The sequence below is a fragment of the Ictalurus furcatus genome, chromosome 1, assembly GCF_023375685.1.
Source record: "Ictalurus furcatus strain D&B chromosome 1, Billie_1.0, whole genome shotgun sequence".
Taxonomy (NCBI): Eukaryota; Metazoa; Chordata; class Actinopteri; order Siluriformes; family Ictaluridae; genus Ictalurus; species Ictalurus furcatus.
This window is the reverse complement of record NC_071255.1, coordinates 33,488,878-33,515,263: the sequence shown is the minus strand read 5'-3', so window position 1 is coordinate 33,515,263 and position 26,386 is coordinate 33,488,878. Positions and strand designations below refer to the sequence as shown.

At 40.8% G+C, this 26,386-nt stretch overlaps 2 protein-coding genes across 5 annotated transcripts in view; one reads left to right on the top strand and one right to left on the bottom strand.

Annotated features, from left to right (window-relative positions):
* Window positions 1-9,949: 9,949 nt before the first annotated feature.
* On the bottom strand, window positions 9,950-21,322 carry idi1 (isopentenyl-diphosphate delta isomerase 1). 4 transcript variants are annotated; one of them, XM_053636543.1, is made up of 6 exons: window positions 20,620-21,322; window positions 14,594-14,786; window positions 13,948-14,126; window positions 12,996-13,088; window positions 11,284-11,414; window positions 9,950-10,744 (listed from the first exon to the last, which is right to left on the bottom strand). In XM_053636543.1, exons 2-6 carry the CDS (start codon window positions 14,734-14,736, stop codon window positions 10,427-10,429), a joined length of 864 nt encoding a protein of 287 aa, XP_053492518.1. In that variant the 5' UTR covers window positions 14,737-14,786; window positions 20,620-21,322; the 3' UTR covers window positions 9,950-10,426. The 4 variants fall into 4 exon arrangements, with proteins under 4 accessions (XP_053492518.1, XP_053492491.1, XP_053492500.1 ...); XM_053636516.1 differs by lacking the exon at window positions 20,620-21,322 and adding an exon at window positions 19,611-19,891; XM_053636525.1 differs by lacking the exon at window positions 20,620-21,322 and adding an exon at window positions 14,877-15,245.
* wdr37 (WD repeat domain 37) overlaps window positions 19,926-26,386 on the top strand; it is a 29,670-nt gene continuing 23,209 nt past the window's right edge. The window contains exons 1-4 of the mRNA XM_053636504.1: window positions 19,926-20,063; window positions 24,289-24,385; window positions 25,220-25,315; window positions 25,429-25,493. Coding sequence (XP_053492479.1) covers window positions 19,926-20,063; window positions 24,289-24,385; window positions 25,220-25,315; window positions 25,429-25,493 — 396 coding nt within the window. The remainder of the gene's footprint in view (window positions 20,064-24,288; window positions 24,386-25,219; window positions 25,316-25,428; window positions 25,494-26,386) is intronic.

Below are 26,386 nucleotides of genomic sequence, written 5' to 3'. Positions count from 1 at the left end.
CCATCCAGAGGCAGGACATCCGAAACGGATCAGGCAGGTCCGGAGAGCAGAAAGGATCAGGATCTCTAGTATCTCCATAAAATCGTGTGTGGCTCGGCAGAAGGAGAGAGGGAGAGAAAAGATTATTAGGACTGGGAATTAGCATAACAGAAAGTCTAGTCATGTTAAGCTTGAGTAAACAAATACGTTTTAAGCCTAGACTTAAACACTGAGACTGTGTCTGAGTCCCGAACACTAATTGGAAGACTGTTCCATAACTGTGGGGCTCTATAAGAGAAAGCTCTTCCCCCTGCTGTAGCCTTCGCTATTCGAGGTACCGTCAGATAGCCTGCATCTTTAGATCTAAGTAGGCGTGGCGGATCATAGAAAACCAAAAGTTCGCTTAGACACTGTGGTGCAAGACCGTTTAGTGCTTTATAGGTTAATAAAAGTATTTTATAATCAATGCGAGATTTCACTGGGAGCCAATGCAGTGTTGATAAGATCGGGTCGATATGGTCATTTCTTCTGGTTCTAGTTAGGACTCTAGCAGCTGCATCTCAAATAAATAAAAAAAAAGCCACAGCAAAATCAAGCATTTTTGGCCGAAACAATCACACACACACAAAAAAAACAACTCAGAGAAATGCTGTATGGACTGACAAATAACCTGCCCATAACCTGCTTATTTATTTATTTATTTATTTACTGTGTATATATATTTACATATTCAACCTGCACTTTATTCATTTGCACAATGCTACTTTTTGCACTTATGGTAGGTGCTAATCTGTATTTGATTGCTAAGTACCTGTACTGTGCAATGACAATCAATTTCTATCTATCTATCTATTTATCTGTCTGTCTGTCTATCTATCAATCAATCAATCAATCAATCAATCAATCAATCAATCAACTGTAGTCCAAGCCCATATTCTGAATAAAGTTACTCACATATTGATTAGAGGCTTATAAATCTAATTGTATCGTATCATATTATATCATATCTCTTAGATTCAGTTTTATCGTCATATATTGAGTCGTTACATCTCTAGTGACAACCTCTTGTGCATTTTACCAAACAGTCTGGAAATTCAAAGCCTTAGAGCCCACATCCTGCAACAAAACAAAACAATGTCCTGCACTGAACTGATCATGGAGGTAAATTATTATAATAGTATTACCTGGTGATATATATCATCTATTACATGTGACTAAATGTGTAGATCCTGTAATCTTATGTGTTGTTCCTGTGTCCATACCTTGTTTGTTTACATGATAAAAATGCTCTTGGGGGGAAAATTCTAGTTGCTGGAGTCAAACCAGAAAGTGAAAGCTAAGAATATGAATAAAACTATGATAGCAGAAAAATATATTTTTTTTTAAAAAAATTGAAAAGATTGTTTATAGGCAAGCCTATACATTTTTTGTGACATAATACTCATAAATTTAATTCTATGATTTCTAAGTAAAGCTGAGTAAAATATCCAACAGTAAGCATCTTGTGCTCAATATGAAACGGCCCACAGCGTGTTTATTGCCTTTCGCTTCTTTTCATAGGCTCTATACTGTAATTACTTTTCATTCATGTCGCTGCACTGCACATAGAGCAGAAACGTCACACGCTTTCAGCATCAAAGCTCATCAGGGATGACTCAGTGCTTATCTCTGTTTGTTTTCCTCATGCATCTCTTCTCTGTAGAGGACCCACTGCCTGTCTCCCAGCCTTCCCTTCAACCGAGCCTGCAACGAAAACAGCCACATTTGCATACACTCCCGTGACAACAGGGACAGTCATTCGCGCATGAAGGTGTGAGTGGAGATTAGACAATCGAGATGTTCATAATTTAACATCCACGCTGCAGTAGGGAAAGCAATTAGTCCTGGAAAATGAGCGAGACCTGATGTCCTCATCAGAACATCAGGACATGTTCCTCAGGACACATAACGTAGTGCACATTTAAACACGCAAAGACGTAACACAACTACCTTTGTAAAATGCCATGCTCTTTACAGATGTGCTTACTGCTAAATTTTTAATGTCACACTTCAGGAAGACTAAAAATACTACACTGTATACTGCATTATTCTACACAGACATCCAGTAGGGTTGGCGGTTCGATTCCCGGCCCACGTGACTCCACATACCGAAGTGTCCTTGGGCAAGACACTGAACCCCAAGTTGCTCCCGATGGCAAGTTAGCGCCTTGCATGGCAGCTCTGCTACCATTGGTGTGTGAGTGTGTGTGTGTGTGTGAATGAGACACAGTGTAAAGTGCTTTGGATAAAAGCGCTATATATGTGCAGACCATTTACAATGAAAAATGTTTCAGCATCGACATTTTGTTGCTCATTTGCACATTCAAAGATCATTACATAAAACAGCCAATCCAATGGCTATTCAAACAGCATTTCCAAAAAAGAATGTCACTTTACTTTCTGGCAGTACATCTATTCATACTAAGGTTTTATTTAAACACAGGTGCTGGGTCAGGCTTCCGGTAAAATACTTTTTTTTTTTAATTGTCCGTACCGTTTATCCTACACAGGGCTGCAGGGAGGCTGGAGCCTATCCTAGGGAACTCGGGGCAGAAGGCAGGGGCACCCTGGACCCATAACATGTCTTTGGACTAGGGGAGGAAACTGGAATACTCAGAGGAAACCCCGAAGCACGGGGAGAACATGCAGGCTCCGTGCACATAGAGCAGAGGAGGGATTCGAACCAAACACACAATGATATTATTATTATTATTATTATTATTATTATTATTATTATTATTAAATTATTTTCTACCCAGATGATTTTAACCGGATCATTCTCATCCATGGCTGGAATACTCAGTACAGCTACAGTAGATGTATGCTTCTACATCCCCTGTTGAAAAATTTGGAACCATATATGACATTGTAAGGTAAAGATATTGAAAGGTAAAATGAAATGATGTTAGAGAGCATGCAGTTTTCATTATGATACAAATATTATATCTAATTGGCGAGTACAATGACAATATCTTTAACTGTAAATGCAGCAGCAACTGCTAAGATAATATTTCTGTATAGTAATCTCTCCTGTATAATTGTATTGTACTTAAGGGGCAAAGTTAGAAGTTGTAATTTCGCACCTGGTAAAACCCAGAGAAAACTCCCTCAATTTGAAACCTTTCATCTTCTCAGCTATGAGTTCCTTCCCTGTTTACAGAGTGGTGTCAAACCAACATGGCCGCTCACACTGTGAACAGTGTAAAGTCCCCCTTCTCTGCGTTTATATTAGTCTATTGTGTTTAGATCTGTTAATATACAGATACATTCATTGTTTAAATCAATAACATTGACCACGTTAATCGCTGTTTTGAGAAAATAATCACCAACATTAGAGTTATCACTATGTTAGCTGACTGGCTTGTTGCTAAGCTTCTCGCTATTGTCCGCTGCTGTTGTTGTGCTGCAATTGCAGTCCGAAACGTTGCATGAATGTTTAAAGTTCACTGTATGAGTGCACCAGCATGTTTTTGGGAGCTGGGAGGAAAGCAGAAACTCCACACAGACTATAACCTGATCTCAGGATCGAACCTGCTGAACCACCATACAGTCTTTCTTTAAAACTAATTTCAGTTCTTCAAACATTCAGTATAAAAAAAACAATGCGATGTGATTGCTAGGGGTTTCCTCCCCCAGTCCAAAGACATGCATGGTAGGCTGATTGACATGTCCAAAGTGTCCGTAGTGTATGAATGTGTGTGTGTGTGTGTGTGTGTGTGTGTGTGTGTGTGATTGTGCCCTGCGATGGTCCAGGTTGTACCCCGCCTTGTGCCCCGTGCTCCCTGGGATAGACTCCAGGTTCCCCGTGACCCTGTAGGATAAGCGGTATAGAAAATGGATGGATGGATGTGATTGCCTTCAAATAAGCGAATGCTGGATAGAAATCTACAGTATAACTGAGATTGATGTCAAAGTAAAATGACGTACATGAATATACCGTATATGTACAATATAATTATTAATAGAAGTATCTTCTCTAAAAATCGATCATGCATGTCTATGAATAAAGATAATAAAGCATTCTAGCTGCAGACTGCGTGATGAAGTCTGTATATAAAACCGTAACATCGTCGCTCTCTCACACAAATATGAGGCTGCTTTACTGTAGCTAGAGGCATTGTTGACTGAGTTTGATACTTTCTTCCCCCACGCTGTCTCATCTCATCACTTAGTATGTTCTTTTCCACACTGTGCATTACTCATTTCTTTTTCGGAAAAGGGAATTAACGGAAACTAAACCCTAACCCTAAACGTCCCTAACCCTAACCCTGATAGAAGTCAGTCTTATTTCCAATAAAAAGTCCTCACTATAATAATATAATGCTACTTACTTACTTTCGTATTTTTTGCATGACAGGAAGTATGTGGGACATTTATCAGGATGTTGTCCGTGTCCAGGGGTTTCCTCCAGGTTATATGGTTTTCTATCACTTCCCATAAACATGCCTGTAGGTGTGTAGTCTACTCTACATCGTCTTTAACTGTGAAGGTACGCTCACATGTACAGCGATTTTATCGCTGTAAGTCGCCAGTCACTGTACTATGAAGTATAGCTGTACTATCCTACTGCTGGTTGCCATAGTAACATTTATCAGCGGGTGCTGCGACTAGCATTCCACGACTGACTACAAACCAGTTTTCTTGCCGCTAAAATGAAACATTCTGGACGGGGAGCGTTTAAATCTAAAATTCATCAGTGTGTATACGCGTCATATCCTACGAGATGAAGGAGAAGCAGTGGCAGCATGGCGGATCACGGATCACAAGCGCTCCACCGTCTTCACTCCTATTGGTAGTCGCTCCAAATTTGCGTAAAGTTAAACTTTCCTCAACTTTGTCGCGTCGCTGGACACGCCCACATCTAGTCGCCAGCTCTGATTGAAAACGAACGGTCTCCGGACGCTTTGTCGCGCCGAGTCGATGTATGTGTGAACGTACCTTCAGTGTGCGAGTGTGTGTGTGTGTGTGGTGTCCATTGATGGATTCGAATCATATCCAGGGCGTATTCCTGCCCTGTGCTCAGTCCTCTGGGATAGATTCCGGTTCCACCACGACGAAAGATGTTCTTGAGAAAACTCCTTGTTTGGGGAAACAATCTGATATGAAGTAAAAGCTACTTTATTTAAAAATACATCTTGCTTCAGAAATAAATTCATCCATGGGCGTCTCTTTTACCATTTACAATAGTTTTGTCAAAACATCTTTAACATAATGAAAAATATATACTACGTGCAATCTACTGTGCCAAAACTTTTGACTTGCGGATTCCCAGTTCATCATAACCATACAGTATATTATAACTAGTTTGACTTATTACGATACACCTGTTTACTTCTCTACACTTGGGGGGTGTGCTGTTTAAGGAGAATAATCAGTCCCAATGTGGTGTAATGCAGCCTGTGGTGTAAAGTGCAGCAATTTGCCAGCGATTACAATTACATTAAATAATATATGTACATTTTATCCATTTTATTCACATTTAATCTCACAGAGCATCACTTTCCTGTGGTGGAAAATGACGTAACGTTACAGCTTTACCTCTGACTGTTACAATGCGCTGACACTGGAGACTCCTTCCATAGTACATGTTAAATATCTCCTTATAGAAAGAGACACCATATTAATGATTATAGAGGGGTTTTTTTTTTTTTGGTTAAATAATGATCAGTTTTAGATTATGTAGGGCCTTGCCATTGCTCACACCCACTGACTCTCGCACTCAGTCTCACTGCAGTCTTTATTGTTTCATTTTTCTATATGTACAGTTTGGTATAAACGTGTGCATGTTTTCTGCTTTTATATTCTTTTTATACCTCTTTGTTCACCTTTATTTTATTTTAATTGTTTAAAAAAAAAACAGACTAAATACGTTTCACTTACTGCTATAAGTCCGTACAGGATTTCCAAGATTGTTGCTAAGAATTCTTGATTTTGCTCGTGAAGCAACTTGCGGAGTTTTATGTGCTTTTTTTCCCTATATACATATTACCTACTAGAATTGGTGGAATTGCAATCGCATTAAATTGTTTTGCACGGTCTTTCGTGGCGATGTTTGTTGGTAAATGAGACCTTTTAGCTGTAGTCATGTTTGACGCATGTGAATCGAAGACGGTTTTGACTGAATGTGCCTTCGGACCTCAATTCTACATGGACGTTCTCGCTGTAGTTGCTGGGACTACGGTTGCTACTATGGCCTTGAGACTTCAACCTACCACATACACTTTTATACTCAGGTCTCCTTTAGTGAACAGTGGACTAGTTCAACAAACAGACTTCATGTAAAACCCATAATGAACTTTCTTTTACATTCACACTATCCGTCGTTACCCAGATGAGGACGGGTTCCCTTCTGAGTCTGGTTCCTCTCAAGGTTTCTTCCTCACATCATCTTAGGGAGTTTTTCCTCACCACCGTCACCACCGGCTCGCTCAATAGGGATAAATTCACTCACGTCTTGGCCCAAACCTGTGGGAAATCTGTGTTAAGGAAGGACTGTGCTATGATTGCAAAGTTATGACAAAAATACATAGAATCATACAGTGTCCTTGGGCAGCATGAAAGGTGTTTATAAAAGAAATATCATTATGATTAGTATCAGTACAAGCGAATGAGCTGTTACTATAGAAACAATAACATATGAAAATGAGTGCATTAAGATAAACCTGTGAATTGAAATACTATCAGAGCTGTTCTTATAGAAAACTACATTCAACAGCGTAGAGCTAGGATTACTGACAGGATCGATAACATCGACACCGCCGTACAGGAATGAGAAACTGTATGATATCGGTGATGTGTGTAGATTTTCTCTGCAGCAGGAGATGAAGAAGCTTCCTGATGGAGAACAGCAGGTTCAGTGTAATGTCTCATGTAAAACATAGAGCCAGAGGAACGCCTACTAATCCCCGCTTTGTTCCCCTGTGCAGCATTCACGCAGTCTCAGACCATAACACGTCCCCTGGTGGCTCCATCACAAACTACATCCTGTTTCTAACCTCCTCGGGTTCTACCCATCCCCCAGCTGAACGTGAATAATTGAAGCTGATCTCTCTTTCTCGAAAACAGTGGCTGCAGCTGTTTGCATCCACTGTAGATGCCAAGCTTCTTCTTCTTGGTCTTGGTTAGCTTTGAGAAAGCTGTGGTTGTGTATGGAGATATGGAGTGTGGTTAGCCAGGCTCCTAATGCAGGCTGAGGAATGCCTCGCGCCTCTTTGAGCTTGTGCTTGTGCACATGTGGTTTGTGTACATTATGTGGATGGTCAATGCACCATATGGACCATATAAACATTTGTCTTTGTTTCTCAGAGATGCTGCTGTTCATCTAGAATTTATAGAATCATTGAGCTTATCATTACATGGTGTACATGGTCACTTCTCTCTCTCACACATGATGAATCTGAGGCTTTGCTAATAGTGATGGCTCTTTTCAGTGAGTCAATTCATTTGGCTCAGCTCACCAATAAGAGCTGAATATGATCTCTTATTAAGAATTTATATAATGAATCATGGCTCTTGATATGATGTCCGTCACTTCATTACTTCATCTATCTCACTCAAACACTCAGAAATCTGACGCTTTGCTAATAGACATGAGAATTCTGGTGGATCGTTTATGCTAATCAGATCATTTGACTCAGCTCACCCATAAGAGTAGACTCTTATCTCTTAATGACAATTTATATAATGAATCATTAGTCCATTAATTGTGTACATCATGTATTTCTCATGCTTACACACTCATAGTGTAAAATCTGAGGCTTTGATAATTATGGCTCTTTTCAGTGACTCGGATCATTTGGCTCAGCTCACCAGTAAGAGTCGACTCTTTCGTGTCTTACTGAGAATTTGTATAATGAATCATGAGTCTTTATATGGTGTTCATCACGTCTCTCTCTCTCTCTCTCTCTCTCTCACACACACACACACACACACACACACACACACACTCCTAAATCTGAGGTTTTGCTAATAGTGATGGCTCTTTTCAGTGAGTCAGATCATTTGGTTCATCTCACCAATAAGAATCGACTCTTTCGGTTCCTAATTCAGCTCATTGGCATTATTTTTCTAAACCAGAGAAAGTTTTCAATATTTTGAATAATGAACACTCTTGTTTGCCTAACTATAGCATAAATTGTTTTATGAAATACTATACTACCATCTCATTAAGAAAATAACAAAATAACAACTTTGCATTTAAAAAAAAGAAAGACATTGCATTTTTTTTTAAAAAAGAAAGATGATCAAACTACTGTACAAGAGTAACACCATTACTTACTTTTAAAACAAATAAATAAAAATAAAGAAATTGCTCATTCAGTATGTGAGTTATTCACCTAAAAGAGTCGGTTCAAAGATCCGACTTGTCACGAGTTCACCTACACAGGAAGCTCTTCAGTAATGTGACAGTGTGATATGATTTTATTCTGTACAGTCAGCACTGAAGCAATCAAGTAAGGGACAGGAAACACTAGAAATAGTCACACTGTAGTACTAATGTCACATATGTTAATGTAAGAGAACCAACTGAATCATCCATCCGACCAGCCTCCCTGTGTGCCTACAGCTGTGAAAGCTAACTGGGGTTCATTTCATAGCATGTGCTGCCATCTAGTGGCCATGTTCTTTCTACAATTACAAAATAATAATAAAGACATGAACATTAATTTGTAATGTAAATTTTCCTGATCCGTAAGAAGAAACCAGTTTCATCCAGGAGACTTCTCGAATAGGCCGAACTCCTCATCATTTCACCTGATCTCTAAATGAAATCTATTTCTAAATTAAAGCTACTAGATTCAGGGATATTACACACACAGACACACATACACGCGTACACTACCAGTCAAAAGTTTCGACACACTCATTCTTCATTTTTATTGCTTTCCACATTTTAGAATAATAATAAAGTCATCAAAACTCTGGATTAACACAAATGGAACTATGGGAATTAAGTTGTGATAAAAAAAAAAAAAAATCCAAAATAAATCTAAATAATTTAACATTTTAGCATCTTCAAAGTAGACACCCTTTTTGCCTAGAATTTCCAGAAATGTACTCTTGGCGTTTTCTCGACCGATTTATTGAGGAATTTCCCCTGAGCTGTTTTTTAAAACAGGATTAAAGGAGTTCACACCAACGCTGGACTCTTATCGGCTGCTTTTCGGAACATTTCGCTCCGAGTCGTCCGTTTTAAAAAAAGATTGTTTTGTAAATAAAATGTTAGTTATCTACCGAAAGAAATGAATACGTCGGCACGATTATATTTTTGTCTACCACACCGATTTCACACGTTTAATCCCACACCTTCAGATCAAAAGCTTTTTAACATCGTGAGAAACATTTCAGTTGAGTGTCCACAAACTTTTGACCGGTAGTGTATATAAATAATACCCTGCCGTTTCTATTAAAACGACTGACTTAAGATGTTCTCCTGATTGCTTTATTTTCCAGATATCTGTGCTCTTCTTGCTGATCTGCATTAGGTTGGCAGTGTTAGTGCAGGAAATAATGCAACGTCTAAAGAGAAGACATTTGCAGAAGACAGTTTCTACATTTCCATACTTTCCCTGGTCTTTACAGGAGTGCTTTTATAATGTAAATATTTCTCCTGCCTCGCAAAAGAGCCCTAAATCTCACAAACCTCATATGGACTTGAATACAACCAGGTGTGTTGGATTCTCAGCAAACGTGGAAAAACATTCTCAGGTCCTAGGAGACCAAAATAGTACATTTTAAGGCTCATCACCCTGAGAACACCATCTTTAACGTGAAGCACGGTGGCGGCGGCGGCGGCATCGTGTTCTGGAGCTGCTTTTCATTTGCAGGGACTCGGAAACCGGGCAGGGTCGAGGACAAACCAAATACGACTCAGAAACCCTGGACTTCATACAACACTTGATAAGGATACCAGAACAAGAAAAAAAAAAGAGGCAATTCAATACGTTTATTTATTTACAATTTATTTTACATGAATGTAAACTTAAGTACTATTCGCAGTGAACATCAACATCAATGTCCGCTTCATATATTACTCTTAAATGAAGAGTCTCGGCTGCTGGTGAGAAGCAGAGCATCTCCATTTGTCTGTTTAAAAAATAACGTCTCCAAAATTCTTCTCTTGGAGAAATATATACAGAGAAAAATATCACCATCTTTTTCCATATTAGTTACGGTAAGTAATAACTAGGATAATAATCGGGCAGCACGTGTCAAGCCTTCAATCCATCAAACCCCAAAATATAATATTTCGTTCAAATCATTTAACTGCTGAACATTAGGAAGTACATTAGGCATGTTGAAGCTCAACACCAGTCCATGGATGAAACTGACGTCACAGTTTGCAGTAATAGAAGCTTCTCTGTTTGGATGATGGAGTGGATCTCTGATTCTGAAGGAGCAGTGGAGATCACATACGGTGGATGCGCTCGTGATCTGTGAACTGTTTGAGGTTTTGTAGGTTGTCCCACCACGTGAACAGGAAGGTGTTGGCGATGAGGCTGAACCACGGCGTGATCTGCACTTGGCCTCTCTCCGCCTGCTCCAGCAGCTCCTTCAGCTCCTCTTTGGAGACGTAGAGGTGGCTTTTCACCTCGTTGGGGTCGGGCTGCAGCTCCACGTCCCTCTGCAGGAACAGGATGTAGTCGATCTCGTGCTCGCCCCACACCCCGTCCGACTCGGCCTTGTAGTGGATGCGGGTCAGGTACGTCATCTCCTCCGGAGGCACCTGGCGGCACAGCATCGAAATTAATCGCGCACTGTTGCGTACGTATTCACCTCCCGTGGACATTTCCACACTTTGTAGCGAGCGTTACGACCTGGATTCAGACTGGAAGTGATGCATGTAAAGAGAACAATCCACAATACTGAAATGCAAGGGAAAGTAAATATATATGGCGTTTATAAAGAAAAACGACAAACATTCATGAAATCCCGTTTGAAGTTTGCCACAACGCATTTTTAAAATGCGGGAAAAGGTTCTCTGGTCTGACGCGACCAAAGTTGAACTGCTACGCTTGCTGGAAACCCGGCACAACTCGTCAACCCTGGGAACACCATCCCTACGGTGAAGCATGGTGGCGGTAGCACCGTGCTGTGGAGATGCTTTTCGTCAGCAGGGACTGGGAAACTGGTCAGGATTGACCATTGTGACATTGTGACATAGCGTGTAAACTCTCATGTTTAGTCCAGTTCCAGGCTGTAACACTCCAAAATCTGGAAAAGTTACGCAAGTACTTTAACAAACAGTCGTGACAGACTCTGTACCTGGTGTGTGGGGATGCCGAGTTCAGCGTGTAGTCTCCTCTGTGCAGCTCGTCTCACCCCGACGCCGTCCTGCTCCTCCAGCTCGGGCGGTGTGTACAGAGGGTGACTGCAGCACGTGTTCGTGAAACACCCTGACGAAGAGCACAAGAAGAAGCACATTTAATCAATATTAGATTCATTCCAACTACAGGACAGTACAGTAACGCTCAGCACACAATTAAATAATCGTTTATTTATTGAGGAAAATGATCCAATATTACATATCTGTGAGTGGCAAAAGTATGTGAAGCTTTGCTGTCAGTATGTGGTGTGACCCCGTGATCAGCAATAACTGCAACTAAACGTTTGGGGTAACTGTTGATCAGTCCTGCATGTCGGCTTGGAGGAATTTTAGCCCGTTCCTCAGTATAGAACAGCTTCAACTCTGGGATGTTGGTGGGTTTCCTCACATGAACTGCTTGCCTCAGGTTCTTCCACAACACTTCTATTGGATTAAGGTCAGGACTTTGACTTGGCCATTCCAAAACATTACCTTTATTCTTCTTTAACTGTTCTTTGGTAGAACGACTCGTGTGTTTAGGGTCGTAGTCTTGCTGCATGACCCACTTTCGCTTGAGATTCAAATCATGGACAGATGCCCTGACATTTTCCTTTAGAATTCGCTGGTATACTTCAGAATTCATTGTTCCATCAATGATGGCGAGTCGTCCTGATCCAGATGCAGCAAAACAGTTCCAAACCATTATACTACCACCACCATGTTTCACAGATGGGATAAGGTTCTTATGCTGGAATGCAGTGTTTTCCTTTCTCCAAACATAATTCTTCTCATTTAAACCAAAAATTCTATTTTGGTCTTATCCATCCACAAAATATTTTTCCCCCAACAGCCTTTTAGCTTGTCCATGTGATCTTTGAACTGCAGAGGGGCAGTAATGTTCTTTTTGGAGAGCAGTGACTTCATCCTTGTAACCTTGCCATGCACACCATTGTTGTTCTGCGTTCTCCTGATGATGGACTCATGAACATTATCCAATGTGAGAGAGACCTTTAGTTGCTTAGAAGTTACCCTGGGTTCCTTTGTGACCTCGTGAAGTATTACACATCTTGCTCTTGGAGTGATCTTTGTTGATCGATCGCTGCTGGGGAGGGGAACAATGGTCTTGAATTTCACACACTCTGTCTGAACGTGGATTGGTCGAGTCCAAACTATTTAGAGAGGGTTTTGTAACATTTTCCAGCGTGATGAGAATCAACAATTGTTTTCCTGAGGTCCTCAGAAATCTCCTTTCTTCACGCCATGATACACGTCCACAAACATGTGCTGTGAAGATCAGACTCTGGTAGATCCCTGTTCTTTAAAATCTCACTCACACCTGATTATCATCCCATTGATTGAAAACACCGGACTCTAATTTCACCTTGAAATTTAACTGCTAATCCCAAAGGTTCACGTACTTTTGACACTCACAGATATGTAATCTTGGATCATTTTCCTCAATAAATAAATGACCAAGTAAAATATTTCTGACTCAATAGTTTAATTGGGTTCTCTTTATCTACTTTTAGGACTTGTGTGAAAATCTGATGATGTTTTAGGTCATATTTCTGCAGAGATATAGAAAATTCTATATATTCTATATATACACACACACACACACACACACAAGCACCACTATATACACATATAAGAACATAAAAAGGGGACAAACCTGGGAAAGTGATCTTGGCATCAGATCTTTGCTGCAAGAGCAGCTTTTCTTCACTGTTAAACAGGAAAACACTGAAAGCTCGGTGCAGTAATCCTAACGTGGAAAACAACAGGGAGAACATTCATAAACACAGTCTTACAAAAATAACCTGACATCGACATAATATAATCTGCTCATTACTAGATTATGATATGATTGCATATGATTGGCAAACATGTATATACTATATGTAAGACAGACTGTATGTATTTAACCAAAAATAATAATAATAAAAAAATCATTATTGAAAATAAATGTTAAAGATTTCTCCATTTGTATTACTTTTTTTTTTTCAAAATTGTGAAGAAAAAAACCCCCCAATCTTCATTACAATTCTGACATAAACGATTCATTTCTGTAGCATATTATGCCAAAAAACACATTTCTTTGCCGTTTTAATGTGTGTAAATCAGTACACCTTCTCAGTAGAGCTGGGAGACGTGACGATATATTATCGTTATCGTGATCAATTACATCACGATACACTTTTCTGAGATCTCGTATGTGTCATGATACATTTCTAAAAATGTTTTTACATTTTTTAAAACACCACATGCAATCTCTGGAAGCAGATTTGCCCAATTTTGACTTCAACCCTTTTTTTCCCCCAAATCCTTGAATATTATTTGTAAAGATTATTATAATTAACAAAAACTTTCCTCATTTACAGTGTCGTTTATTTTAATTCCCATTAAATAAAAGCGTCATCAAAAGATACTATTTTTAGGGTTTATATCTTAAATGCACTTTTACACACTTCACTTGCTGGCAGTTTGTTAGGAAGCCTGTATAAATGTCATGCGTATCGTGTATCACAGAAATGTCCTGAGATGATATTTTGGTCATATCGCCCAGCCTTACTCCTCAGCCATCAAACCTGTTACATTAAGGATCAAAACGTTCAGATATATGCCTTTGCTGATGTTGGAGTTGAGATGGCAGTTCTTCTTCGTGTCCGCGCCTGTCTTCTGGTCGTTCTCGTCAATCACGATGCACATCTCAGCCAGCAGGCGGACCTGCTTCTCATCCAGATTATCCGTGTTTATTTCTGGCATCCTTACACCGGCTTGATTACAGAACGCAGCACCAAACCTGGGAGAACAGAAAGCAGACAAAAACACACATGCAATTATGTTTCGCAAATACAATATACAAAGAGGACACAGCAGAGCTGCACTAACACGCTCTATACCATGATATAGTATATAATAATATTATCCGTATTAATACAGTATTACAACTCAACACTTAATAAACAAGAAACAGAGTTAAACCCTGAACACTTTATTGTTGGAAAACAAAAGCGCTGACACTGGAGACTCCTTCCAGAAATGTTTAATAAACATCCCCTTAGAGAAAACTTCACCTAATCAACAATCAGATGTTTTTATGTTGTTGTTATTATTATTAGCTCTAGATTTTATGAAGCGTCCACCATACAAGTGAACGAGCTGTTACTATAGAAACGATACAGAATTAAAACGCGCGCATGAATATAAACAAACACTATTAATAATAATAATAATAATAATAATAATAATAATAATAATAGGCTTTACGTGGAGAGAAACGAGGAGCGCAGTACAGGACAGTGCTGGAGAGCTTGATGCTTGTTGAAAGGCCTCACTCCGGAGACGGGTTTTAACAGGGTTTGTCCCTCGCCAGCCACCGTCTTTAGTACCGCCCCAAGGGCGCGCGCCATGGCGAGACGGAGCACACAGACCAATCAAAACAGACAGGCCATCGGACCACCTGCGCCAAGGATTACCATGGTTACGCCACCGGAGCAGTAAAAAAACCCACACACATTAACATGTACATACATAAATACAAAGGTCTTACCTTCTGACCGCGTATAGTCAGGTTTAAAAACCTTACCAAATCAATACCAGCAATTTAACAACGCTGTTCTCACACCGCGAAAACAAAATGGAGGACTTGAACTGGTAACTGTGTGACGTAGGGCAGAGACTGTCACGGGATTGGTGGAACGTGATCACGTGGGCAACGTCAACGCCTTTTTGTAACCAAAACTTTATATGAATTGTTAGAGTAAAATAAATTAGTTATGAATAAAGTGTATTAAAAAATAACAATAAAGTATTTTAATAATGTTCATAATTTTGTCATGCAAGTTACTTATAAGTAAATAATAAGCAACCAATCACCATCTTCATAAATAATTGAGGCTTATTAATATCTTTTATATACACTATCATGTTAATATATTCCATAAGAAGGACTTTAAATTCACGGAGGTGTGATGATACTGAACCCCCCCCCCCCCCAAAAAAAAACAACCACAACAACAACAAAACAAAACAACAAACAAACACAGAAATGAAAAGTCACCAAGAAGGTGACATAAGGTAATTATGTTCATCATTATTAATATTTAAAGCTTACTTGTCAAGTAAGTTACTTACTACTTATCATATTAATATCTTTTTCATAAAGAGAAATGTGTGTAGATGTTGTGATACTGATCCCAAATGAAGAAGGAATTGAGGCTAAACTCACTAAAGATGGACACTCAAAGCAGCAAACCGAGAAAAAACAAATACTGTATTCTAGCTAGAAGTGCTGGTGTGTTGTACTACTACTACTACTTCTACCACTAATAATAATAATAATAATAATAATAATATAAATTATACAACTACTATTATTACTAAGATTCAAGAACCTAAATGTTAAAATGAATTATATAATTAAGTAAATACACATAAAACACTCATAAATATCACGTTATTATACAAATATCACATTATGATACATTTCATTTATATAACATAAAAGCCTTTGACAAAAAGGACAACTGACATCTCTTGGTCAGACTCGGTGGCTGTACAAATTTCCTCTCTTTCAGCAAGAGTTTTGAGGAGGTGGGAATAAATGGAAGGGGTAATGTGTGTGCTGCAGAATCCTGTTACTACTACTAATCATTAAAAATAAATAAGAGCAAGAGCAAGAAGCAAGAACAATATTCATCAGGATTTACCTCATCATCATCATTTGTAAAGTAAATTATTTATTGTCATGTTAATATCTCGCATAAAATGAAGTCGGTAAAGATGGAAACAGAACTCAGCAAACAAAGAAAAAAGAGATTTCACTTTAGCTAGAAGTGCTGCTATTATTATTATTATTATTATTACTATTACTATTATTATTATTATTATTATATATGTGATATATATTATTATATATACACTGTAATAGAACATATTTATAATAATTATTATTATATAATTATATTTTAGTACATATAGTACATATATTTATAATAATAATAATAATAAATTTTTTTATTATCATTTGTGACTGAGCCGCTATCAGTGCCTGAGCCGAGTTGTCCCGCGCATGCGCAGTACTGGCTTCTCGCTTTCAGCGCGTACGCATGCGCAGTGGCGGTCGGGCAGAGGACGCGTTAGTGAGCTAGCTTCCTCGGCAGTATAAAAATCTCTTCTGCTGAACTTTTGGCGTGAGGAACCCACAACCTTCTAGCACGGATATCTTCTGGAAGATGCTGGTTGCGGTGTTCGCGCGCTGTCACGTGTCTGATCATTCACACTGACTGGTTTAAACACGTGAGTATGAGCGCTGTGGGTGCGGAGGAGCTAGCGGCAGTGCTAGCTCACTGTTAGCATACAGACACTTCACTACCTTTATTCCTAATGAAATTACACACAGTCCTCCTGCTTCTCTCAGAGATAGTGCTCACGGAAGCTCTACTTTTATTTCTCCTGCCATGTTGAGTGTGTGTTAGAAAATCATTCTGATAATTAACCCTCATAGCCTTAGCTCAGAAAGCAGACAGGCTAACTGTGTTTACATAACGGCAAAGCTCATCATAACGCCACCAGCACACCTTACACATCATCTTACTGTAGCTCAGGAACAGATAAACTGTGTCTGCTCACATTATCCACCTCATCATACATTAAAGGAAAAAAAAGGCTTTGTTTTCCCATATCTAAGTTTATATATATATATATATATATATATATATATATATATATATATGCGCGCGCGAATAAAGCATTGGCTGCACATCCAGAAGTGTTTCATTTGTAATTTAATTTATCAATGAAAATTCTGTTGCACCTTTTTTCTTTTTCCTTTTTTAAAAAAAAAAAAAAATTCTGTTTACCTTCGATGTTGTGGAATGCCCATAAAAGGAAGTCGCTTCCTGTCGTCACTTAGATTTAGGTGATTGGATCGTTTTACTGACTTGGATATCTGAATCCACACCAAAATGAACGAATCTTTATCCGAGTCATTTTGTTCGTTTGAGTAGAATGAAATGGAAAACGTTCGATATTCAATATCCACGTTCCCTCGACACGTCTACTTTTACACCGACTTTCATCATATTCCGAATAAAGATGAGGAAAACAAATGATAATACAGCCAAGGACAAATCATCCATCCATCCATTTTCTATACCACTTATCCTGTTGGGTCGCGGGGGACCTGGAGTCTATCCCAGGGAGCATTGGGCACAAGGCGGGGTACACCCTGGACAGGGTGCCAATCCATTGCAGGGCACAATCACATACTTACTCACAGACCCACTCATACACTACGGACACTTTGGACACGCCAATCAGCCTAGCATGCATGTCTTTGGACTGGGGGAGGAAACCGGAGTACCCGGGGGAAACCCCCACAGCACGGGGAGAACATGCAAACTCCACACACACAGGGAAGTGGCGGGAATCGAACCCCCGACCCTGGAGGTGTGAGGCGAACACACTGACCACTAAGCCACCAGAAACAGGAACAGGAACAGGAACAGGAACAATTCGTTCACGTGACGTCCACATCGGCCGAGACTCTTGTTGTCACGAACTACTTCTCGAAACGAAACTCTGACCTCAAATGTGTTTACTAATCTGGAGAATCCGGAAGGCTGGTACGCAAAACAGAGCTGTTGGTAGGTTCGAGAGGTTCTAACCATTCAAACGTTAACCGTAATCGGAAAACAGTTCCGTGTTCGTACTCAATAACCATCTCGAATAGCGCGTAAGAATACCACTGCGATTCGAGACCCAACTCCACGTCCAGTTCTCGTGCAGCGTGTCAGGACAGCGAAAAAGACTAAACTATATCAACATATCCATTTAAACCTGGCTTGTCTAAATGCGGCTCCCGGGAACGTTTAAAAATATCAGCGCGCCCAATCCGTCTTGGATGTTTCTGTAAAATACGTATGTAAAATAAACGAACGAAACAAAAGAGGCGGTTGTTATCGCGTGCGTCCCAATTCGCCTACTTCTACTACGCGCTAAAGGTATGTAATCACTTTGTGAAGATGTACAGCGAGAGAGTAGGTAAGTACCGGGACATACTAACGTCGTTGCCTAGTTATGCTCATCAAGCATAAAATTATGCTCAAACAAGCTCCTCGTTGCATTTCAGCTTTTCTTCACTCGTTATTGAAACTGAAATAGTCGTATTTAAGCGATATTCGCTGGAAAAAGTGTCCACGGAAATAGTAGATCGTCTGAGTAGTACTTCCGGGAGACTCGTTTCAACGTACTACCGTTTGGGACACACTCGTTCTAATCTCGGACACTGTTTAGGACGTGATAGTTGGCGAATTTAGTACCCAGCGAGTTAGTGATCCCAGATCAATCGACTTTCGCACTAGATCTGCGAACCGCTGTAAATCTGAAATATTTGTTCTAGTTGTGTCCATGTCAATCTTTTTTTTTTTTTTTCCATCTTTGACCTTTTGTGTAAACTTTTGAACCCTTGTGCGTCAATTAAAAAAAGTCGCACATAGGTCCATAGAGGACCGAAATGTCCATGTCCAAAAAACTGTCAAATATTATATATATTAATAATTTTTCCCACTTTCACCGACATCATTTATTTATTTATTTATTTATTTATTTAATTTACACCAGTATCAGTTCTGATCATAACGCCCAAACCTTGATTCATTTTCAGAATTTTAACCCGTTAAACGACGGTTTCTTTACATGATGCAAAGATCAGGAACCTTCTTCGACGCGTATACGTTCGACGGGATTTGTGGTTTCCGGTACGATCTCATTTCTTTCTTTCAAACTGTCCGCACACGTCAGATTTTCAGTGCACGCATACAAACCACATCTCTGATATCCACACACACACAGTTATATCCGCATCATTTATTCAGTCGTTCTGCGGCGCTCTATAATACAGCACAATCAGAAAAAAGGGAAAGCACGGATTTTCCCCAGAGACGAAACCTGAGCAAATACTACACGTTTCAGAAAATGTTTCAAAATGCAATGTTTTGAAAGCTTGTAAACAAAATAAAAGCCTAGTAACACAACATGCATGCTTTTCTAAGTATAAACAGTACGGGGATTAAATATTGCAGTTTGAACGGGATTCAATGGGGACATCTTTGTCCTTAAGGTAAGGACAAGGTAAGGGTTAGTTGAAAATAGATTTATGAAATACACACCTTTTGCAAAATTTCTGCTGTTTGCATTAACACAGACAAAATGATGATAAAAAACCCCAACAGAAATGTCCGTAAGGACACACAAGGGTTCAATGAAATAATAAAACACAAACCTCCATAGTGATGTGTGTGTGTCTGGTGTAGTTTACGGTGAAGTGTTTCTCTTTGCTTTTGATGATAGCAGATGATAAGGACGGAGCGATAAGGAGTGAAGGAATCCAGTCGTTCTTGCCGCATTGTAACACATCCCATTAGTAAACACATTATCCGTCTTAAATGGAGCACCAGCGTTCCTTTCCCAGAGATAAAAGCCTGTGCTGCTGTTGGAGTGTGCCAGGGTAAATGTGTGTGTGTGTGTGTGTGTGTGTGTTGGGGGTGACTGCTCAGTTGCAGGTAGGAAGCGCGCAGGAGGACGTCACTGAGGAGTGATGCCTGTAGAGAGCGGAAACAGCGCAGTCGCCCGTCAAGCCAAGCAGAAGCGCAAGTCTCACAGCCTCTCCATCCGGAGGACCAACAGCACCGAGCAGGAGCGGCCTTCCATCCACAGAGACATGCTGGAGGCTCAGGTCCGTACGCTTACCTCTTCCTTTCCCCAATATCACTCGCTTCATTCCTCCAATTATCCTCTCTCGAGTCCTCTCTCTCGCTCTCTTTCTCGTTCTCTCTCTCTGTCACTCTCTTTCTCACTCGCTCTCTTTCTCGTCCTCTCTCTCTCGTTCTCTCTTTCTGTCTGTCTTGTTCTCGTCTTCCCTCTGTCTCTCTCGCTCGCTCTCTCTCTCTTCCTCTCGCTCTCTGTCACTCTCTCTCTCTCTCTCTCTCTCTCTCTCTCTATCACCATTCATTTGCACATATTTACATTACAGCCCTGACGTGTGTGTGTGTGTGTGTGTGTGTGTGTCAGAATCAGACCTACGAAGTTTAGATTATAATCTCTGTAGCCACTTTAGATCTACATGCTGTAAAAAATTTATATATTTTACGTTTTTTTTTTTTTTAAAAAAAGGTGTTTTAACATATTTATCTAAAAGCTGTCGAATTATCATTATGATTATCATTCTTTTTCTTTTTCTTCTTCTTCTTATTATTGTCTGGTCATTTTGTGTTTTGAATGCATGCCTTTACCTTAATACATCTTGCAGTTTCACAGCTTGAAGATGGAAAACATTTGCGCCCCTCAGCAGGCTTTTCCCGTTAATCAGCTTCTTCGATTTCCTCGAGACGCTTTTATCCAAAGCAAGGCGGGCGGAATCCGATCGCTGTTAAAAGGAGCGAGCGCCGTAAATGTTAGAAAGCCTGTAAGAAGGACAGTGTGGAGCTTTGTGCTGCGTCGTGTGTGCTTTTTGTGTTTGTAAGAGCCATTGGATCTAAACCGAGATGTAGACAAACCACGCAGGACACGCCCGTTGTGCACGTTGACCAGCGTTTTCAAGCTCCGTTAACGCAAGAGCTCAGATCTCGGAACGGCTGTTTGTCTACCAGATGTTCTTTGATGGATGGAGAAGTGTAGTTACGTGTTCCTCTTTGTCGTAAAGCGTTATCAAACGACCTTCCTTATGCAAACATGGCCCTTCAGTGACACATTAACGCCGTGTCGAGTCAAACTGTAAACCTATTCAACTTGTTCAAGGATTTCAGGAGGTCCTGCTGATTTCTGGGTTTACAAATGAGCTTTAGAAATGATCTGTAGAACTGTAAATTCTTTAAGATGTTCTTTTTATATGCCCAAGGTAGTAGGAGAATCTCTAGACATTTCACTTTAATGCCAAGATCGTTACAAATATCGATGCGTCCCCATGTCCTTCCGGCGGCAGGATTTATTAAGAGTGTCCCGATGTTCGTTATCATGTTTTCAGTGGTCAAACAGCCAAACCTGTCACAATGTGGCGGTATCATAACGGCAGCTTTTCTCCCCAGCACAAACGTAGTTATGGTAGCACGTATACTATACGTCAGTCGTCAAGCCTGTTTTGTAACATCGCATAGCAGTAAAGACGCTATGAAATCACGAATCCGTACAACCTCTGTTGTGATATCACAGAGCAGTACAGCCTGCTTAATGACATCACAGAGCAGTACAGCCTGCTTAATGACATCACAGAGCAGTACAGCCTGCTTAATGACATCACAGAGCAGTACAGCCTGCTTAATGACATCACAGAGCAGTACAGCCTGCTTAATGACATCACAGAGCAGTACAGCCTGCTTAATGACATCACAGAGCAGTACAACATGTTTTATGACATCACAGAGCAGCACTACCTGTTTTTATGACATCACAGAGCAGCGCTGCCTGTTTTTATGACATCACAGAGCAGCGCTACCCGTTTTTATGACATCACAGAGCAGCGCTGCCTGTTTTTATGACATCACAGAGCAGCGCTGCCTGTTTTTATGACATCACAGAGCAGCGCTGCCTGTTTTTATGACATCGCAGAGCAGCGCTGCCTGTTTTTATGACATCGCAGAGCAGCGCTGCCTGTTTTTATGACATCGCAGAGCAGCGCTACCTGTTTTTATGACATCGCAGAGCAGCGCTGCCTGTTTTTCTGACATCGCAGAGCAGCGCTGCCTGTTTTTCTGACATCGCAGAGCAGCGCTGCCTGTTTTTCTGACATCGCAGAGCAGCGCTGCCTGTTTTTCTGACATCGCAGAGCAGCGCTGCCTGTTTTTCTGACATCGCAGAGCAGCGCTGCCTGTTTTTCTGACATCGCAGAGCAGCGCTGCCTGTTTTTCTGACATCGCAGAGCAGCGCTGCCTGTTTTTACGACATCGCAGAGCAGCGCTGCCTGTTTTTACGACATCGCAGAGCAGCGCTGCCTGTTTTTACGACATCGCAGAGCAGCGCTGCCTGTTTTTACGACATCGCAGAGCAGCACTGCCTGTTTTTACGACATCGCAGAGCAGCACTGCCTGTTTTTACGACATCGCAGAGCAGCACTGCCTGTTTTTCTGACATCGCAGAGCAGTACTGCCTGTTTTTATGACATCACAGAGCAGCACTGCCTGTTTTTATGACATCACAGAGCAGTACAGTCTTTTTCTGACATCACAGAGCAGCACTGCCTGTTTTTATGATGTCACCGAGCATTAGTCTTTTTATGACATCACAGAGCAGCACTGCCTGTTTTTATGACATCACAGAGCAGTACAGTCTTTTTCTGACATCACAGAGCAGCACTGCCTGTTTTTATGATGTCACCGAGCATTAGTCTTTTTATGACATCACAGAGCAGCACTGCCTGTTTTTATGACCTCACAGAGCAGCACTGCCTGTTTTGTGACATTGCAGAGCCTTAGAGCCTCTTCTATGATATTACAGGACCGTAGAGCCTTTATGACATCACAGAGCCCCTTTTGTGTTTTTCGTGAAATCGTAGAGCCTTAGAGCCTCTTTTCTGACGTCTCAGAGACATCGAGGCTTCTTTTGCGACTTCACAAGCTGAATACACAAATCCAAGTTTTATGCCGCACCAAAAGAGGTGATTAACAGTGCTGCTTTTACTCAACTGTACTCTAATATAATCGCAATCCTCCTTCTCAGAGGAGCTACAATTGAGAAGCACGTTTCTTGTTTTAATTTCAGTGTGCGTTAAGATTGAATTTGCAGCCAGTTATACGTTCCCCGTATGAATTCGGAGCATAAGAGCATTCCTGCTGGGTCTTTTAATCCGTCTAAGTGTTTACTGCTTTTATGTCGTTAGCGTGTTGCACCTCAGAGCTCCAGCGTTCCAGGAACTCATCAAATTTTAATAAACGCTGCATGTTTGCTCTTGATTATTCTATTGACTGGCTCTTTGTGCTGCCTGCTGACCGGCTGTTGATTGACAGGCCTCTCTGTAAACTCTCGGTGCGGATTATGATACTCTGTCTCTCAGTACTGGCATTATGGCTAGTGACCATGAGGGCTTCTACTTTTTAGGATTGAGTGACCTTGGGACAATAAGAGGCTGGGGGAGGTTGTTTGCTAATTAGCTTTTTTTTCACCCCCCTTTTCTACCTCAGAGAGAGAGTGTGTGTGTGTGTGTGTGTGTGTGTGTGTGTGTGTGCATATGGCAATGACAGAGTGGAGGGTGGTTGACCTAGCGCCGTCACTCAGGCTGTGTTCTAGCGAGTGTCGGTCCAGCCCTCTTTCACACCACCTCACGATGAGGGAAGGAGGAAGTGCGCTTGTTTTTGCCCTGTGATTTGTGGAGAGTTTATCTGGACACTGTTTTCTCTTTTAAGAATGGAGGTAAGCTGGTTATTGGTGGAGAAGAGACGGCTACGGAGGTGTGTTTGTTCGACCTTCTCAGTCAGAACGACTACTGGTGCTTAAACGAAGTGCATCGCATATGAATATAATCTTACGCCATAGCACTGTTGAGTTCTTGATTCCGATTGGTCGGAAGGCGTCGATTAATTTTCTCGAGCTCTGATAGTAGTTCTAGCTGGAATTCAAATCACAGGTTTGGTTTATATGGATCACGTTAGTTCGCTCCACATGATCTAAGCCACATAACTTGTTTCATGGATGTTCCCCAGCATTAAATACGACTATAAATGGATAAAACGTACGAGATGTCTTTCTTTAATAAAGAGAAAATTTCATCACGTCGTCCTTTCATTGATGATTTTCCCAGAACACCACACCCCTAAGCGTTTTATTCCTTCCTACTAGAGTCTGATTTGGAAATCCAATCTCTGTTCCATCTGACACTCCTGTCTGCTGTTTGTTTGCATGTCTGTGTGTGATGAAGAAGTATTCGGTATTCATGAGCCGACGTGTTTGTTCTGTTTGTCCTTCTCATGTAGGATTCCAAGCTGCCCATGGCGCTGAGGAGCACCTTACTCGACCTGTTCGGACAGATCGAACGAGAGTTTGAGAACCTCTACCTTGAGAATATCGAGCGTGAGTAGAAGTTTGAAGTTCTGACGCAGTGTACACCGGTGAAGGTGCGACTAATAGGGCTGTCTAAATTGTATAAAGACCCTATTTAGTGCACTAGATCAACGGTTCTCAAACTTCTTGCAGCCAGGAAGCCCTTTCCAGAGCAACAGAATTTCTCCTTATGACCACAGCACTGATTTAAGATTTAAGACCAGCAGAGTAAATATGTACCAGGATATTCATGTATTTGAGGTGTTAGAGGTTTTTATGCTTGAGGTTTCCACTACCCAGATGTACTCTGGGTAAACGAAGTCTCCATAATAATAACCTCCTCCACTCTTCTGGGAAAGCTTTCTATTAGAATTCGGAGCGTGACTGTGGGGATTTGTGTTCATTCAGCATTAGTGAGATCGGGCACTGATGTCGGGATGTCGAGGAGGCTCCAGTTTCAGTTCATCCTAAAGGTGTTCAGTGGAGTTGAGGTCAGGACTCTGTGCAGGACACTCGAGTCCTTCCAGTCCAACCTTCTCAGACCATGTCTTCGTGCAGCTCACTTTGTGTACAGGCGCACTGTCATGCTGGAACAGGTTTGGGTCTCTTAGTTCCAGCGAACTGAAATCGTGATGCTACCGCACACGAAGACATTCTATATACTTGTGTGCTTCCAACAGTTTGTGGAAGAACCACATACTGGTGTGATGTTCATGTGTCCACATACTTTAGGCCATATACTTGAATGTCGTTAAGTATGGTAATGTAATATTTCTGTCCTTTCACCCACCCCTACTTGTTACCGTGACACTAACACACTGACTCCGGCTCAGTGATACTAACACACCGATGCTAACTGTGTAGTGAGGCGAGAGATCGAGTCCCTGAACGAGCGCTTGGCCGGTGAGGGTCAGACTGTCGATGGAGGAGACATGGGTAAAGGAGCACTGAAGACTAAAGGTACAAGACTCGGCTAACATTTAAACTAGTTTATTCAAATAACACACATAGGTTATTTCTGGATATAATTGTTTCTATAGAATAAAGCAAATGTGTGTTTCTGATTTAAACAGCCAGTCACAGTACGAGTCAGCTGTCCCAGAAACTGAAGACCACATACAAAGCCTCCACCAGCAAGGTACGAGTGTGTCTGTGATCTTCCTGCTACGCTGAAACACCTACACATCTCTGTTTACACTCGCTGTCCTGTCTGGAGTGGCTGCCTGTCTGTCATCATGCAGATTAGATCGCTACTTAGCGGCAAAAGAAATTAGACAATCGGATTAGACATAGATTATGAATCAGATATTTGTGCTCCCGTGTGTGTTGTAGTGTATTCTAGTGCGTTGTAGTGTGTTGTAGTGCGTTATGTCTTATTTTATTTATTGATATATATGTGTGTGTATGTATGTATGTATGTATGTATGTGTATGTATATATATATATATATATATATATATATATAATATGTGTGTGTGTGTGTATGTGTGTGTGTGTGTACGTATATATAAAACATATATAACAGATCCTGTAGATAATAATTGATCACTCCTCTGGCACGTAATACGGCTCCGTCTAGTCCGTGTTGGATCAATAGTATACATTTATGGATGCGCTGCAGAGGCCAGTATTTCTTTTTGAAAATTACTGAACATTTCCTGCGTATTGATGCGTGGATCCCAAGCCTACTAATAACATACGGTATTTTGTGAATCAGGAACACACAGGCTAGAGGTCGACTGATTGTATAATAAAATTTAGGTTTATATAATGCTTTTCTAGGCACCCAAAGCACTTTATATTGTATGGGGGAGTGGGGGTCCTCCTCAACCACCACTAGTGTGTAGCGTCCAGCTGGATGATGCGACGGCAGAGACCACACACTAGATATTAGTGGAGAAGAGAGAGTGATGTAGCCAATTCAGATGGGGATTATTAGGGGGCCAGGATAGAGAAGGGCCAATGGGGGAATTTCACCAGGACATGGGGGTTATACTACTCTTTTTTTTAAGTGTCCTGGGATTTTTAATG